This window comes from Pezoporus wallicus, unplaced genomic scaffold (genome assembly GCF_028554395.1).
Source record: "Pezoporus wallicus isolate ANWC-B61680 ecotype Strahan unplaced genomic scaffold, APGP_CSIRO_Pwel_v1 contig_2025, whole genome shotgun sequence".
NCBI classification, from domain to species: domain Eukaryota; kingdom Metazoa; phylum Chordata; class Aves; order Psittaciformes; family Psittacidae; genus Pezoporus; species Pezoporus wallicus.
Window position 1 is genome coordinate 540,348 of NW_026640253.1, and position 18,894 is coordinate 559,241.

The 18,894-nt window shown below is 36.4% G+C and overlaps 1 protein-coding gene across 1 annotated transcript in view; it reads right to left on the bottom strand.

Moving 5' to 3' along the window:
• Nucleotides 1-18,894, bottom strand: part of OTOG (otogelin) — a 96,542-nt gene that overhangs the window by 45,819 nt on the left and 31,829 nt on the right. Inside the window, exons 19-30 of the mRNA XM_057418215.1 lie at nt 17,694-17,859; nt 17,092-17,166; nt 15,295-15,338; nt 13,663-13,816; nt 10,841-10,948; nt 7,339-7,477; nt 6,363-6,497; nt 5,279-5,425; nt 4,537-4,656; nt 3,573-3,689; nt 1,952-2,108; nt 917-943 (exon numbers count right to left, since the gene is read on the bottom strand). Coding sequence (XP_057274198.1) covers nt 917-943; nt 1,952-2,108; nt 3,573-3,689; nt 4,537-4,656; nt 5,279-5,425; nt 6,363-6,497; nt 7,339-7,477; nt 10,841-10,948; nt 13,663-13,816; nt 15,295-15,338; nt 17,092-17,166; nt 17,694-17,859 — 1,389 coding nt within the window. The remainder of the gene's footprint in view (nt 1-916; nt 944-1,951; nt 2,109-3,572; nt 3,690-4,536; nt 4,657-5,278; nt 5,426-6,362; nt 6,498-7,338; nt 7,478-10,840; nt 10,949-13,662; nt 13,817-15,294; nt 15,339-17,091; nt 17,167-17,693; nt 17,860-18,894) is intronic.

Here is an 18,894-nt window from a genome sequence, read left to right on the forward strand (position 1 = left end):
CCAAATATTTTCAGCAGTCAGTATATGACAAAATGCAAATTTATTGGCAATATTGTTTGGGCCTGGCACATTACAGTAGTCTCTTCTAATTTAAACTCAGTTCCTTTCTGAGATTATCCTGGGGGTGAGCTGCTGCAATATAGAATCTAACAGAAGACCAAAATATCATAAACCATCTGGATAGACAGGCTTCTACACAAGCTTGATAAAAAGAGTTATACAATAAATAGCAGGAGTTCTGACCATTCCTCACATCAGGCTGGCTTGCATGCTACATCTAACTATGCAGACACCTGCAATTTAACTTCAATATGCATTCCAATGTTAACACAGCAGTACAGTACCCAGTACAGATTCAAGGTTTCCTCTAGCCCCTTGCACAAGTTTTGCACCTCTCTCTGAGAGCCGTTTCAATGCAGTGGCTGTTGCTCAGGAACTTAAAGCTCAGTCAGACATACCTAGATGGGGAGTTATTCCCCGTTTGGGCGCAGAAGTTGCAAAAGTCTTACTAGCTAGCTCCCTCTGGAGGCTGCACCGGTGGTCAAGATTGATTTAAGGGACCCACAGGGCATCAGTTTTGAACTGCACTGTGCCTGGATCAAGTACTGCCACTAGAACTAGCGAGTTGAATAGTCTATTGATTACTTACTGATTGAATTGTTTAATCATAATCCATAAAAGAAAATAAAATTAGTTAAGTGTGTATTCTTGGGAAAGGCCCAGAAATAAGCAAGTTAATGAAATGAAAAGCCTTTTACAAAGCAAAATAAATGACTAAAACAGAATCTTGCTTATTTAAATAATAAATTATTCACAACTGTTTTAATTCACACAATTATTTGCATAGAAGGTACTAAGAGTTATATAAAGAAAGCAAAGATTCTACTGAGATTTTATAAGCTCCTTTAGGACTTACCTTTGTTGAAATATTCACAATCATAAGCTAAAAAATAAAAGGAAAAGAAAGGCAGTTTCAGGCATTCTGCAGATATACAGGTTTCCTATTACCCTTCACAATTAAGAGGTAAACCAAAAGCACAGATATTTTAAAAAATCTTGTCAAATAATTACTGCTTTAAATAAAATACTAATTTAAATGATACTGTTTTAAATAAAATTACAGTTTTCTAGCAGGAAATATTAAGCTTACATATCTACAGCTGTCTTTTTGTGACCTCTAGTGGTTAAGACTAAACTCTGCTGTCTTTATGTGCTCACATTAAAGCATTCATGTAGTTTCATTAAAAACTAAGAGTAACCCTCTTGATCTGTGGCCAATTTGATGTGCATCTTTGAGCAAGCTGCAAGCTCTCTCTATGCAACTGCAAAGTCAGAAAATACTTGTTTCCTCCCATTCTTTCTGTTGTGTCTGCTTTATCACATCATTGGGGAAAAGACTGTTTCTCGTTATGTGTTTGCACTAGATATTTAGAAAAAGGCCTCAGATCTTTTTAAAACTTCTAAGCATTGTTGAATAAGGATGCTAAGGTAAGGACAAAGTCCTGCTTAAAAGCCTACTTGTTTTTCTTCAGAAGACCTTTGTTTCACTCTTGCTCTGGTGACAGTAGTAAGGCAGCTATGTTTTCTAGACCCTGTTAAGTAGTGAAGTCCTGAAGACAGAAATTACTTGAGCTGATGACTTTGTAACTTTGATTTGAAGGAAGCATTCCATATCCTAATATAAACTTGCCAAGATTTTTCCTTTCATATCATAGGACAAGGAGTTAAAAAGCAGAAGAGTACCCCCCACAAATGTGGAAAGAAATGTGTAATCCAGATAGACCAAAATGGACACAGAGGGCAGTGAGAGGCACCCACTTATATTTCTACCAGCGTGGCCTAGTGATTCAACTAGTGACCTCAGGTAACTTAATATGTTTGATTTTTCAGGTCTGGGTCTCATGAATGCAGACAGTGGTAGCCACTGGCAATGCTAGTTAAGTAAACTTACGACACACTCTAGGAGACCTCCAGTCTACAGCAACTCCATGCTGGCAGCACTGATGGGCATATGCTGATACACTTGTACAGAAACACTCACAGTCACCTCCTTGGTTACAACCACATGTATCTGTCAAGCAGTTTGAGTAAAACCAGGTGACATCAATCTGGAAAAATTAATATCACTTACAAAAAATATTCATATAGATACAGACAACAATCACCTCGATACAAAGCTATGACTCTTTCAAAATCTAATATGTAAGACTTTGAAGCATGAAAGATTTTAATTTTAATGTTTTCTGAAACACAAGGTAAACAGTTTATTAGAACACATAATGAAATCTTGCACAGTACTTAGTAACACAATTAAATCAATGACCCATTAAGAACATGCACACTAAGATGTTCATGTGAGCTTGTGTTTTATATGGTTTTGCAATATTTAAACCATAATAAACTACAAAAAGCTTATGAAAAAAAAGAGAAACTCTCTCTAAACTGATCACAAATCAATAAAGTGCAGAAATGTTAAGGAAGATAGATATACATAAAATATAAGAAATAATAAAGTAGACCAAAACCCCTTCTTTACATGTGAGTGGTTCATTCTCTTCATATTATTAAACAATTTCACAAGCAAATTTATGATTTTTCCATTAGATTATTTTGAAGTTTTCTCTTAAGTGACAAAATTCCACAGAAAACTTTCAATGCGGATTTGCTTATTTAATAGTGACACATTCTGCATGGACTTACACTTGACTAATACTTCCAAACTGATAAGGGATTTAGCTGCTACCTACCTTACACAGTGGACTAAGCTGACGTTACGTTAATACAACTTTAATATCAACCCTCACTGTCTTCAAAAAATAATATACAAAGCAACTCTGCAAGACTCCTGGTTGTCCTTCATATGAAACCTCCTTTTTCCCTAGGAAGCATTCTGACACTTGCACTCTTTAAGTCATGCACATAGTGTCAATACCTGAACATCTTGAGATATGTCAATTTCCATATAAGACCTATCTCTGGAAATAGGTTGTCCCCAGTCCCCCCCTTTTCCAACCAAACCTGAGCCTGTTGGCTGTCAGAAAATGTTGATTAGCTCATTTATTTCCTTAGGTAGCTGCCTGAGTGAGGAGATATATGCATTTTTTTTTCTAGGAATGAGCTCTTCACATCTGATGTTACCTAGCAGAAACTGTCAGTTTATTTAAACATGGTCTGAAAAATGCATACTGTGTAACACATTTGAGCAAAACAAAGCAAACAGTTACGCTGATGCAAATAGTGATTGTGGTAAAAAAAAAAAAAAAAAACAGAAACACAAATTGGGTATAAATTTGGCTGAATTCATTAGGAAGATGACTACCAGCATTGAAGAATGTTAAATTGGTGCCAAAGTGTCTTACTGTCTAAATCAGCTAAGTGAGGATAGACCAGTTAAACGTTCATGTTTTAGAATCAGAATCGCTATGGGTTAGCCTTTCTTTGTTTTCTGTTTTGCTATAGTAGTCAAAATTATTATGCTACAGAAGACAAGATGAAGATTCAAAGTGATGCAAGTTGAAGAACAGAGTTTCTCTCTAGTGATATGTTCACCTCATATCATGACTACAACTCACCACTGGATGGCAAGTTTCAAATGCTTCACTTAACAGTATTCCACATTCCTTCTTGGCAAATGGCTCTCTGAGGGGATTCAAACTGCATGGATTTCGAATGTCAGAGCTGTCAACACACTTAACCAGAAAGCAAAATTAAGGTGAGAAACATGCTTCATAACCACTTTGTGCTTGAACTTGTAAAGCATAACTTTGTTTTTTTTCTTGGAGTTGTTTTGTTTTCTTTTGTTTTTTTTAGAGATGTAAACCACAAAGCAAATGCATCACATATGAAAATAAAGCCAGACTAAGATATGGAATTAAAAGGGGATGTTAATCTGCAGAAAAGGAGAAGTACACAATATGAAGAAGTGTTTCATTTGCCTGAGAACAGCACAAAACCACTTATGTACACGTAGGTCTAAACAGTCCTTACACCTGAATAGTCTAGCTTACATAAGTAAAAATGATCACTTGGAGGATATGAATGGGTCAGAAATCAGAACTTTTTACTATAACTATTAGGAAGGAACCTTTCTGTGAACACCGCTAAACACATGACATTAAAAATAGTTCCATTTTTAATTTTACAGCATATGAAAGCATATTTTTTCTTTCCATTGCTGTGGTTTCACAGTTAAATAGCTCCCAGCTATGAAAGATCAGCTAAACTGACAACAGTCTAAAGTGAACCCATAATTGTACCATTATGAAAAAAATTACTACTTTACTGTTCAAACATCTTCAAAAACACTTGTAGATTCATACTACTGTACAGCATTTTCTTCTACACAACAACGCTGTGTTATAAAAAAAGGAGATTATAGTCTTCTCCTTAATGGATTAGGACATCTCTAAGAACGCTATTATTTGCATTGCTGCCTGCCTGATACTTCCAGGAAGTATCATATAATTTCATTCTAGGTAAATTAGGTGATATAACAGCAAAAAATCTACTAGCAGACACATTCTTTTTACTATGTACCTCTACAGCTGTCCAGCTGGTTCCAAACTCTTGTGAGTTTGTTAATTCAAAATTATCTGGAGTCCTCAATTCATTGACTGTCTTCAAATCAAAATTTCCACATAATCCAGCCAATTCACCCTGGGGAAAAAAGATATACACTCACATATATTAAAACCCACCATATTTCTCCTTGACACAAAACATTATAAGCCATGACCATTTTCTAAACTTGCTTCTTAAGCTCCTGTATTCAGCTGTTTAATTATAAATTTGACAGGATTTGATCCCTTTCAGCTAAATTTCAGCCAAAACAGTCCAGAAATTTGTGATAATAAAGCTACAGAAAATATTTTATTTTGACAACAGCAATATTATTTCTTTTCAACTATCTCCAAGCCTTTCAGAAAGGAGCTGATCTTTTTTTTCAAGGAAGTGACCTGTTTGCTAGCTATGTGCTTTTTTTATGCTTCAGCAAAACAACTGCATCAGTCATATATGAAATCAGTATTGACGGAGAATGTTGCCCAAAGATACTTGTTTCTATTATAGAATTCAGACAGTAAATAGGAACTAAAAAAAATTTTAATCGACAAGGTAGTTGATGTTTCTCTACTTGACTGAGAGATTGTGAGAGACTCTCCTTTATGACTTCTGAGAGATCATGAGAGATTGTCTATTCTGCAAATACTAACGTCTTAATAAAACTTACATAAACACCTCAAAGAAATGGCAGGCAATAAGAACGTTGACTTCCACTTACCTGCCACTGATGACCCATCTGAACATGAACTGTTGTTCTCTGATCCCAGAGGATGGTGATGTGCTCATCAGGAAAATAAATAATAGTGAAAAATCCAGCTTTCCATACCTGCATTTTCTGTAGTTCATCTATGTGACTAGATAAGCTCTGTTCAAAATACAACAAGGCAGCTTATAATGAAAGTAATGTCTTCACAAAATATTCATTTAACAGGAAATGAAACACCTAAATAAAATGAATGATGCTGACAAAAGTCAATAAACTGACAGAATGCCACAGAGGGTTAAATGTTTAAATAAAAGTGGTGTGGATTTTGATTGTGAACTATGTTGTATTTTTAAATTTTTGCTATTTTAAAAGTTCATTTTCCATCAAATTTAAGGCATGGGTAATGGCAACTGGAGCAACTTCTTGAAAAAAGGAATTATCTAGATTTGCCCAAAGATTGTCATCTTATTTGTGTAAGGCATTTTTCCTGCTGTCTAATAACAATCAGATTCTAAGTTATATGTAGCATGGACTAAGATGTCTGGTTTAACTGCAGAATACCTCATGGGAAGTGACACAACTTCCTTTGTATAGTCAGTCCATTGACTGTAAATAGTACTATTTATGCTAAAGTTACTAAAACCACTAAATATTTACAGCAATAGCTTGCAGTTTGGCCAAAACAAAAATGAAATCCAGGCTGTGGAGGATAAACCAGAGATTGCAATTTATTTTTTTAAAACTGTATAGGAATATTCCTGCTATGCATTCCAGACCAGACTAAACTCCTAGTCCTAGTGGAAATAATAGCAAAACTCCCAGTGAATTCAAAATATTTGGATTTTTCCAAAGACACTAAACAGGAATTAAGTCTAAACAAAAGAATAACAATTATCTCATCCTACATTTTCATTAAATATAGACAATATTTTGTTTAAGGTTTTGTTGACTAATCTAGATGTGATCAGCATTCACAGCAATGATATCCACAGCTCTGCTACTCATGTGGCAGAGTAAGTTTTTGTTAATGAAAGGAAAAAACACCCAGAGAGGTACATATGCTACCTTTTGATCAGTGTTAAAGACTGAAACTTACTGGATTTCCAGATTCATCATCAAATATTAAAAAAGATTTTCCAATGTTAATGAAAATGTTTTTTCTGCAAATAATTCCAGTATTAAAGCAGTTAACATTCTCTATAATAACAGAAAGATTGGTTGAAGAAGTACCCTGGGGGAAAAAAAGATAAATAAATTGAAATGGCCACTTTTAAATATACTAACATAATTACTTAAATCACATAGCAGAAACTACGGAGTATAATTATTATATAATGTATGATTGAGGGGTTCAGATGTAACTTATTTTTCTCCTTCTTAGTAGCTGGTGTAGTGCTGTGTTTTCAACTTTAGTCTAAGGACAATGCTGATAACACACCAGTGTTTTAGCTGTTGCTAAGTAATGCTTACCCTGATCATGGACTTTTCAGTCTCATGCTCTGCCAGTGAGGAGGGGCACTAGAAGCCAGGAGGGAGCAGAGACAGGACACCTGACCCAAACTAGCCAAAGAGGTATTCCATACTATAGCACATCAGGCCCAGTCTATAAATGGGGGGGAGTTACTCGGAAGGGTTAGATCACTGCTTGGGTCAGGCTGGATATCGGCTGGTGTGTGGTGAGCAATTGTATTGTGAATCACTGCTGGTTATTCTTGTTTCCCTTTTTAGTTTTATATTCTTTCGCCTTAACATTATTAGTAGTATTAGTAGTATTAGTTTTGTATTATACTTTAGTTATTGGACGGGTCTTATCTCAATCTGTGGGATTTACATTCTTTTGATTCTCCTCCCCATCCCACCAGGAGCTCAGGGGAATAAAGGGGGAATTGAGCAAGAGGCTGCGTGGTTCTAAGCTACCATCTGGGCTTAAACCATAACAATGATTCAAAGTCTAACCAACATCAAAGCTTTAAAAACAGTATGATGAACTCAATAAAATGGTCAGATGGGAAATAAGTAGAAGAGGAGTTTTTAAATCCAGTTTTAGAGAGGTTTTACAAAAGCAGTCTCACCTTAACTAGGTAAACCTTACAAGTTCCAATAAAGTCAAAAGTTAGTCCATCAAACGTTCTGTAATGCCGATCCCCATATGCAGTACACATTGATGGGCAAGGATGGAAGGTGCATTGAAATGATCCATGCTGGCAAATGCTGAAAAATGTATGACCAATAATAGTAGTATCAATTGTAACCACAGGCAAATGATTACAGCTATTGCACCAAGAAACAAAAAAACAGAAGCCATGCAGGTATGATGACTGCGGACAAAAGCATTTTGGAATGCTAACTAGAAGTAACATGTATAAATTGATTCTCTGGAATAAAAATTTGCATCTTGAACTCATACAGTCCGTGTTTCTTCCTGTTAGAATTATAGGTTCTAGAAAATACAAACACCAAAAGGGCATTCTTTGTTTAAACAAGAAAACAAGAATTACTACCCAAATAATACAATTTATTCTCTAATAACTCATACCAATGATATACCACAAGTTTTCCTTTTCAGCTTCTCACAGAACGTTTGTTTCTGTATGAGCTGCATCTTAGAATCAACAAGCAATGTGTCCTGTTGCTACAGTCATTATGCGCTCTCTGCTTGAACAAGAATTTCACAGTAAAAAGGAAAAAAATCAGTACCCTATTTTGGTTCTTAGGCTCCTTTTTTCTTTCAGACGGCCAGATATCACTCTAAGCCCTAGCCAGTTTAGGAGGTTCCAGAACAGTTCAAGCTCTGTCTATGGCCACCCTAAGCATCAAAATGCTCTCATCACACATACACTGACTATTCAGACATTTCTGAATTACCTTTGTTTTGTAACTGCCTAACAGTGAGGCTTTGCAGTACTGGATACTACGTCTCTTTCTGCATATCCCTCTTGCAATCTAAATAACATTTTCACAAATGATGTAAGATTTACAAATGATGGCCAGAATTTTCTTTCATGTATCCACTGCTTGTGTTTTATGTAACAACACATATAAGGCCACTAAGCACATGGCTAAAATAAAAGTCCGACATGTGGAAAGTGCTGTACCAAAGCACAGGTATGTAGCAGTGGGACTCACCTACCTAACTCTAGTCACCTTAAAGCAGTACCTAAGGCAGGAACCTAATCAAGCTGATGGAGAGAGGCAAATAGAAGAAAGTATATTTGGATGGACAGAACAAGTGCTGCTTCTCATGCTCTCTGCAAGATATTAAGGTTTAGGTTTACCTATTTTTTATTTTTTTTAAGACTATTCAAATAATCCTCTACATGCTTTTATGCTACAGACTCATGCAGAAACATTTCTTAACATGCAAAGAGTAGGGAGTTCCTTTGCATACTTTTTCAGGAGTCTTAACGCCTTTACAGTCAGAAGGAAGGGCTTAAGAGGTACAGAATGTTTTCAAAGTCCTCTGCACCAGTTTTGTTTCATATTAAGTGAACTAACATTTAGTTATCAGAATCTAGAGTCTTAAGTTGGAAAAGCAGAGCTACTTCCAAACTTTGCATCTTCCAAATTTTGATTACCTTTTTATAAAAAAGTATCTCCAAGAAGTACTTAAGAACATTTGCTCAATGGTCTCAAAGTATGACAGCAAACCAGCACAGCTAACTGCACCACCTATCTTACCTTGCCCAGCAGAGCACGAAAATGCCACTCTGATAGCTTCAGTTAATGCAGTAACCTTTTGAGTTTAATCTCACCAGCACATGCTAACAATTTCAAGCAGTTGCACTGAAAACCAAACTTAAGAAACCAGAACAGTAGCTCATCCAGACCCCAAAGCTTAGGTTAAAAGTTCCTGGCACTCCACTGGTAGTTTTGCCAATTTAAGAAATTATTTTGCAATTTTACTGCTCAATAGAAAAATCATAATAACGATTGTGTAGCTAATACTACATCAGACGTTAATAAGATGATATTTAGTATGAATGAACGCTATTTCTGTGCACTACATAACACTAATGTCATTATAACTGCTATAAGAGCCAAAGTGGGCTGGTTTACACAGGAGTATTCTCACACTTTGCATGAGCAAAAATGCACATTTACATGTCTAGAAAAGCCATGACAACCGGAAGGATTTGTACACGAATTAATGAGCCTGGCCTCAGAAAAAAAAAGAGAGAAGGCTAAATATCCAGTGTCTTTCTGCCTGCACTGCTGTTGCCTTTGGTGAAGTCTCATATTGATTAAATGGGATATAATAGTTCTTTCTGATGCAAGCAATCCCACACCAGGTCCAATTGGAGAGGCCTTTAGAAATAAGGGGGTGAATAACCCGGGTCGCTTTACCTGCCTGCCCAGTGGAGATGGCTTGTAAGTCGCTTCACCAGTCGACCAAAGGGCTAGAAATATCTTCTAGAGCAGATACTGAGGACCTGACAAGAGGCAGAGGTAGCAGTCAGCACAAGGCTGGAGGGGGCAACAACATCCAGACAAGGCAGTGATTAGTGCTGACTGGACAAGCCTTCACTGTACTAGGTTATACTGAGCTGTGTAGGCCAGGAGCAGTAGTTTACCAGGTGACAACCGTTAAATATTCCTGGTAAGCTAACATAATGGGACAAAAGGCAGGAACTGCTCTGCTGGGAAGACAGAGAAGCTAGAGGCTACACCACTACCATAGTATCTTGATGTCTGATGGTACAGCTTATCTTTCTGAGGCTTTGGTAAGACAAATAGTGCTGCTTAGTGCCAGCTTGCAACATTCAACTGTGGTCAGAGAAGAAAAACAGGCAGAGACCACCAAGAAACAAGTTTGCTTTAGGATCATGCAGATGGGGTATATTTTAAGATCTTAGCTATTGTGAAGCTTATTAAAATGGTAGTGTTTGATGTTCTACTGAGAGTGCCCAAGGAAATTTTGCAGAATAGTGTAGCTGTAGGGTATGTGCTGCATTTACAACACTGGATAGTAAATGGAATAGGTTTATGTATGTATTTGAGTGATCCTATCAACCTGTCTATTGGAACACTTCCTTTTAAAGCCATTGATTCATCAGTATCCATACACTCAAAATTAGCAACCAATTTATCTGTTACTATGCTCAGTATTCCCCTTAATTTATCATTGTAGTGGGCACATGCTTATGGCCACAAGGTCATGTTTTGGGTCCTTAGACTGCTAGGACTCAAAGCTAAATATGAAAATGAATAAGTATAAAGCTCTAAAAAAAATGTCACTCAGGTGTAATAACTGAAGGATTTTACTGTAGCTTAGGAACATTAGGCAAAGAATCTTTAGATTGCCTTGATAATGAAATAAAATATTTTTACAATTCAAGCTTTACAAAAAACAAATCCCAAATAGCTGTAATTTTGTATGCAAAAGCTCCTTGAAACAAACAAACCTAAAAAAAAAAGTCATTTTCATAGCTCTTTGAATAAATGCAAATACAAAATTAGGGTAGATTATTTACTGAAATCTGGTGTGAAATTTATAATTAAAAAATATGAAGGAATAATCCGTTCATAAATAAACAACTAAAATCAAATAATCATCCTAAATAGATCTCTGCTTACCATGTATGACAGGAAGAAATTACTTTGTCACCTGGAAAGTATTCCTTTCCTTTCCATGAACATGGACATTCATCTGCATTCAAGCACACATCCCCATGTTTAACAAGACTATAAAAAAAAGAAACAAAAAAAACAGAACAAAAATACATGCATCCAGCAGAAGTACACCTGGTATCTAGATACAACAACGTTTTCCTAAACTTTCATGTTACTAACATTATTATTATTATTGAAAAACAAGTAATATTTTAAATATTCTAAAATTGAAAAGGCATAACTTTATTAATGATTATATAATTTGGTAATTTTCTTTCACAGGAAAGTGAATCTTTGGTACATGCTAGCACTTCCAGCACTAGCCCTTTAGCCACTAACCCCATGAAGACTTTTTCATTGACAAATAAATATTAAAGTCCGGGAAAGATTTTTCCAGACCACCTCTACATTTCACCAAATTTGTTGTAACTCAGACAATTAACTTACATTTAACTGAAGACAATAGGTCTTCCAAGATATGTGGGGGCCATTATGCCTCTTTGCACTAGTGGTATGTGCTTTTACTATAAAAAAAGCCCTGAACCATGGACAAGGGATCATGGGTTTAAGGCACATCCATGGCAAACAGGGTGATGACACTGTTTTGCTTCCCAGGTATCCAAAAGGAAAGATTTGCATTTATCATGGAACATTTTATTTACTCATAGTAATGAACTGGTAATTTTTGTACTGTAACTTAGATTCTTCTTTATTGTGATAATTATCAGATAGAAATTTGCCACTCTGTAGCTCCTCTTAATGAGGACGTGCAGATATCATAAACTCCCGTCCGCCATTAAACTGAGAAACTGTAATTTTCACTCAGGGTATGTGAAGTATTCTTTCTGATCCATATTTAATTTAAATATTGTGTCTCTTGAAGACAACCAACTGTGAAACTGAAATTCCCACTGATAGAAAGCTGCTCAGAACTGAACAGGGCACATTCAGACAAAGAGCATCACACTGACAAAGTAACACTAACTACAGTTTTTTCCTCACCTTCTTGCCCTGGCTAAAACAAGTGATAACAGCTTTCTCTCTTGTAAAGCCAAGCAAATAGATAGATTTCAATGATCTAAGAATTCACCACAAATACTGCACAGAGAGGCTGCACACAGCTCGTCTTTGAAGTATCAGATGTTTTTCTTGATGCTTATATTTACTCTCCAACCTACAATGAACTGCAAAGATCCAAGGACACCTATGACTTCACTACACTGAAGATGCAGTTACTATTTTATTATCTATAGCTTTACTCATTCACAGAAAAACAAATACATAAATAGTGTTGGTAAGGGCATCATTAGAAGCAATGTGCCACCTGTGAGTCAAAAACTTCTTCACTTCTGCAAAACACAGAAATCTGGACCAGAACACTAAAAAATAACCCCCTCAGCTTCCAGCAGTGCAGTTTTCACCAGGCTTTGTATTGCACAGCTCTTTGCACTCCCTTGGGAAACAGTCTATTGCCAACTGATTTATCCTGCAGTGACAGGACAAGGGGTAACGGGTTAAACAGGGGAAGTTTAGATTGGATATAAGGAGGAAATTCTTTCCTGTTAGGGTGGTGAGGCACTGGAATAGGTTGCCCAGGGAGGTTGTGAATGCTCCATCCCTGGCAGCGTCCAAAGCCAGGTTGGATGAAGCCTTGGGTGGCATGGTTTAGTGTGAGGTGTCCCTGCCCATGGCGGGGGTTTGGAACTAGATGATCTTAAGGTCCTTTCCAACCCTAACTATTCTATGATTCTATGCAGCCATGTAGACTTTAGTCCCAAGAACAAAACATCTGCAATAGAGTTTCAGGGAGGTAAAAAGAATGAAATAAGCAGCAGGTAACATACCAGAATTCCACCACCAAGCATTACTTCCCTAAACAGAAAACAGTATAAACTAATATTTAAAAACCAACAGGTGTCAATAATATTACTGTAGCACCCAATGGTTTCATTGTTTCAAAACTTAATTATAGTTTCAGGATACTACAGCTTTTAGTTTACTATCTTTTCATAGCTCTATTCTGTGAGAACATTAAGCGAGGAAAAAGAAACAAACCTGAAAATTCTTATTAGGTTGAATTGCTCCAATTGTAGAAGAGACTTCAAATGAGCTATTTCAACACAGTTTGACAGAGGATCTGGCTCTTACTCTTTGTTCTGAGGCATAAACAGTAATTTTAGGGTAATAATACTCAAAAACTTCTTAGTTATGTGCTTAAGAGACTAAATCCTATCAAAACCAATGTAACTTAAACACGTGATTTCTATTTTTATATTCAAAAAATACCTGCAATACAGTGCTTGATTCCAAAATACAGTGGCTGCTCATCTGCACATTTTCAGCGCAAATCCCTAAGAAAACATCATTTTGATGGAGAGGATACTGAAAGTAATGCCCCAGAATGAAGAAACATGCCTCCCTCAGTGATATGTCCAAAAATGAAGTCAGCTATCTGAAAAAAACTGTCTAGGTAAACATCATTCCGCTGCAGTACAGGGATTAGATCAAATATTGCAATGGCCTTTCTGTATTTCTGTTGGTTTTTGGTTTTATTGTTGTGAGGTATTAGACCTTTAGCTCCACCTGTCTCTCAGTTTACCATTCCTTATGCCTTAAACAGTCCACATTGTTGCATGATAAGCCTTTGCAAGTCAGATGCTCACACCTTAATACCTCAAATTCTTCAAGTAGAAATGTATTATGTCAGCAGAATTAATTGTTCAATCACTAATGAAGGTGGTCATCTGTGTTTGTGCACAAAAAGATGCAAATCTGTCTGTACTTACCCAGGTGGGCAGACACAACCTGAAACACAAGGAAGGTGTGCTGAGAAAGTGAGGTTTAATAGCTGATTCTCACAAGTTCTCTCTCTGCTAAGTTCAGGATCAATTTGTGGATTACTGCAGTTAATATAAATCTGTCCAACTGGGCAGCTGTATACTGAGGGGAAAAATTGACAAACATATTAGTCTTCATCCCTGAAATTTTGTATTTCATAAAGGTGCATTAGATTTAGATTGAGAATATGTAACGCAAAGGTGTATCATCCAGTAACATCTGACTACCTGTCTCTCCTGAGCATAGCTAACTTCACAGAACCCCTATAAATCTCAGCACCACAGAATGGTTTGGGTTGGAAGGGACCTTAAAGATCATCTTTCCAACCTCCTTGTCATGGGCAGGGACACCTTCCGCTAGACCAGGTTGCTCAAAGCCCCATCCACCCTGGCCTTGAGCACTTCCAAGGATGGGTCAGCCACAGCTTCTCTGGGCAACCTGTTACAGTGCCTCACCACACTCTTTTCTTCTTAATGTCTAATCATAATCTACCCTCTTACAGTTAAAGCCATTCCCTCTTTCCTATCCCTACATGCCCTTGTAAAATCTCATATAAAATACCGGAATTAATATATTTGTTTAGTAAGGGACTTTCTAAACAGTCAGGATTCAGCCCTCTGTAACAGAAATACAAAGTGCTACCAAGAGAGAATCATAAATCAACAGAAGGCAAAAAAAAAAAAAAAAAAAACAACACAAGAAAAGGTCTGAGAGCTACATGTGACTTTCCATGCCTTAGTCACTGACTATGAATAAAACGATTCAATTGCACAATTGCCTTTGGGTTGCACTTAGCATACTTTGTATAGTTAACACAAATGCCTGAAGCAGTGGCAGTGTTTTAAAGTTGTTTTGGTTGGTTGCTAGGTTTTGTTTATTTATTAGGGAGAGAGGTTCTGGCTGTCAAATCAGTACAACCACTACCTTCAAGTGCATGGGGAAGAGATTTCTGCTAAAGGCCAAAGAGCTGGTAATTTTAGAGCTGAAACCTCAAATGAAAGTCTTTCTCACTGATGTAAAAGGAGCATTAGAACAACAATATGGACCATAACACTTAATCATGTATAAAATATACTGCAATAGAAAAAAGTACTCGCTACATTCTTTTACTTGAGTATGACACAAGATATATTATTCTTCCATATTTCAATTACTCTCAAGGTTTGTGGAGGGAAAGAGGAAATATCTGTGAAAAATTATTGCCAGTGTTCAGTTCCTACAATCACGTTTTATGGGGCAAAGCTAACCTGTTTGTCCTTCTGACGTTCTGCTCTTTGTCATGTAGCCAAGCTTACTTATATTAACAACCAAAAAAAAGAAAAAGAAAGTATTTAAAAGCGCTGGAAAAAAAAAAAGTTGCTCAGATTTAGCAGTATTTTGTACAGTTACACTTCTGATTTGCACCAGCCTTTCTTCCAGTCACCCAAACATATAATTCCTACATGATCAATCCCTTCCTGCGAGCACATGCATTTGTACATGTTGCACATTCTTCTACTACAAATAACAGGTTCCACAGAGATTAGAGAATGCATATTCATTTGACCTGAATATCTTTTCACCTCTTTCTCTTCACTCACCTATTATGTTGTTATCACAATTCATTATTCCATCCCTGCAATGGCTGCAATAAAAACATATGAAGACGTCAGAAGAGCCAGGAAGATCTAAAAATATGAATGTTTAATACTGAAGCATTCAGTATGAGTCAACACAAAGTAACTGTACAAATATTTGCATTGAACCTCAGAATTCTGAATGAAGTATGCAGGGAAGTACTGAGCAACATAACACTGCCCCTGTCTAATTCCAACCAAAATTATCCAGTCCTTTTATAAAGTAGTAGCAGATCTGATAGCAACTCAATGCCAGGGAAAAATGGCATTGCTGGCTTAGCCATGCTGGCTTAATTTCAGGTCCTGTGCTTCACTAGAGAACCTAGAGCCCAGGAACTCCAGCTCTATTCTCCATTCTTTTGCAGTGGCTAGGATGTCCCCAGTACACTCACTGCTTGTCAGCAGATTTAGAATTGAATTCTGTATGTGTGACAGACACTGTGCTGTCATGTTTGGGGGTTTGTCTGAACTCCAAAGTACTGCACGAAAAGTGGGCAAGGACTTCACAGTACAATGCAGCCAACAGGCAAAGCAGTGTTAAAGTGAACTGAGAGTGGGGCATGATAGGGGACTCAAATGCTGATAAAATGCTGGTATCACAATGAAAATATTTCAAAGAACTGGCTGAGAACAGAGAAAGAAAGCTACTCCATAGACAAACATGAGAAGAAATTCAAGTTTGAAAGTCGAAGTTCCAAAAAGGAAGCAACTGATAAGAAAGATGGAGAGTGCATAATAAAGATAATTGTTTCTAATAAAAAAAAAAGCAGTGACAGATTAAAAACAATACATGTTGTGCACATTGTTTCCAGTTCATCCATACATACACTCCTATACAGTTCCTAATGTGTTACTTAGCACAAGGCAACTCAAAGGAGCTTAAAAGCCTTTCCTTGCTTATATGTATACAGCCTTATTAAAACATGGCAAGAAAATTCATGACTGAATAGGAAATACAGATCTCTTATCTTCAAGACTAGTAGCTGTAAACCAGTAGATATATTTTTAATTAACAGATTCACATGAAACGTAACTCTTTTCTTAAACAATGCATTTGTGAATGATCACAGATTTTTGTGCATTCAGCCATATCTCTGCTATAGTGCTTAGCATAATAAGCTAAACTAGACCCTTAAGGAAGAGGATGAAATGAAATCAATCAAATAATCTATCAGGAGAAGCCCTTTCCCATAACTGCTCTCTGGCACAAGCGCTCTAAAAAATATCCAGGACGTCAGGCAACAGTGCACCCAGATTTTGCACACCCCCATACACAGAGTAGGTTGCCTGGCACTCTCCAGGGAATCTGTCCTGAGGTAAAGATGAGCTAACTTGCCAATTAAGATATATTGAGATATATATGTATGGATTTACGATCTGGTATAGTGAAGGAGAATAGCAATGAAGATCTAGCTGAACAAATTTGAATTGACAGTTAGCAAGTGTCTGGGGTCTTCTGGAGCTCTCTACATTATTGTGGATGTACAAAATTACAGTGGCTTTTCTCTCTACTTTGCACATCAATATATTAGATTATAAGCACCTGAAAACCTAAGTTCTAAAGAAGCTCTGTCCTAACATGCATAGGAAACCGATGTAAGCTTGTTCTGTACTTTTCATTTAAAATGACCCCACAGAAAAAACACCAAACAAAACCAACCAAACAAACAACAACACAACACCAAAAAACACCAACAGACTACCCAGAATGACTTGACCCAGAGCTCTTAAAAAACTAAACACAATAAATAAGTATCTTACCATTTCCCCAAAGATGTCATAATGTTTTCTCCAGGGGGATAGTCAATTCCTTGAAAATAACATGGGCATTCATTTCTGGAGTAGAGGAAAAATATATAACTATGATTAATTAAAACTGAAGGAAGAAAAAAATTCCCAATAACTTAACTGCTGTTCAAAGTTCAATTGGTTGTTTTGCTGGTTTTGGTGAGTTTTTTTGGTTGGTTGGGTTGGGGTTTTGTGGTTGGGGTTTTTTTTGTTTGCTTGTTTAATTTTTAAATACAAGAAATTGATCTCAACACACCATATATATTGAGCACATTCCAAAACAAATCAGTAACAAAGCAGCACCTCTACACAACAGTGAACACCTTTTGTATCTCTTATTTGCCAAACACAGATAATATGTAGAAACTAGCTTTGAAAATGTTGGATAAGTGTCAGTACTATAAAAGAGCTATTTTTTTTATCAACACACAGGTTCTGTATAATTCTATGATCCCTCCAAGTTTACAGATTCATAATATCCACAAGGTTACATGCTTATTAGCTTTTCACTCTGACTTGCAAATGCAGTGCTCTAAAATAGTGAATGTGACTATCAGAAATGCAATTTTACCTACCTCTGTACACATCGTTCAGTCTTGGAATTCAAATACATTCCAGAAGGACAAGCACAGCCTTCTACACAATCACTGCTGCATGTCTCTGGCATGGACAGTGCTTGGCAGGTTCTGCCACAGGTAGATACACAAGTACTGTACTCCTTTGTATCTTCACATGAAAGAGCTGTCCAAATGAAACAAACATCTCAAATCACAGTGCAAGAGAATCAAGCACCTCCCAACAGTTTTCTGATAACATCTCTATTCTTTCATTCCCAATCACATTAAATTTCACTAAAATTGCTATCTTGGCACTATGCTGTGTACACTACACAGATGTAAATCCACAGTAATAACAAGTACAATGAAGTCGGCGTAGTTAATCCAGATTTACACACGGAAAACAGAACAGTTGAAGGTTCTTTTTCTCTAACTCTGAAAATGCATGGCTCTTGTGCATGGGCTTTAGGAAATGCACAGCATCTTAACAAAAACATTAAAAGCAAGAAATAAAATGTATACTTTGCTCAATATCATCATAAGTTTTCTGAGATATATATATACACACACATCCTATAAATCTCTCCTTAAAAAATATCTGAAGTTTTTGAAGTACTAAAAAGACTCATTTAAAACCTGACAAGCATGACTTTTAAATATATTCTAATAAAACTATACTTGCTTCTAGAAGAGTAAAATAAAATTAAATGGTTTAAATGATTCATTTAGTCATAGTGGACACAGACATGCATGCCATAATGACAGTAAGCAAGCCAGACTTTTCAGATATAAATGCAGACAACTCCAGTTCAAGATACTGAAGCTGGACCAACTTCCCAAATTCCTCTTTACCATGCATTACAGCATGCTTAATTACATGATGTGATGAAAACTAACATGTTAAATTTTTAATATTCCTAAGAGAAGATTTTCAGCCTTGTTTATGGAGCAAAACCTACTGAAACATCAGAGGTGTCAATTAAGTGTTGTTTTATAAGGTTTTCAATTCTATAATTTGAAACAAAAAATTATACAAGGGCACTACATGTCCTATCAACATTTCTTACATGACTAGAAGTTCATATAAACTGAAAAAAAATTCGTAATATAAACCCCAATCCTACAATTGTGAGGCATTATAGAGGAGTTAACAGATGTCACCTTTGGCTATCTCTACATTACCTGTATTCTACCAATCAAATTAAATATCAACACTCCT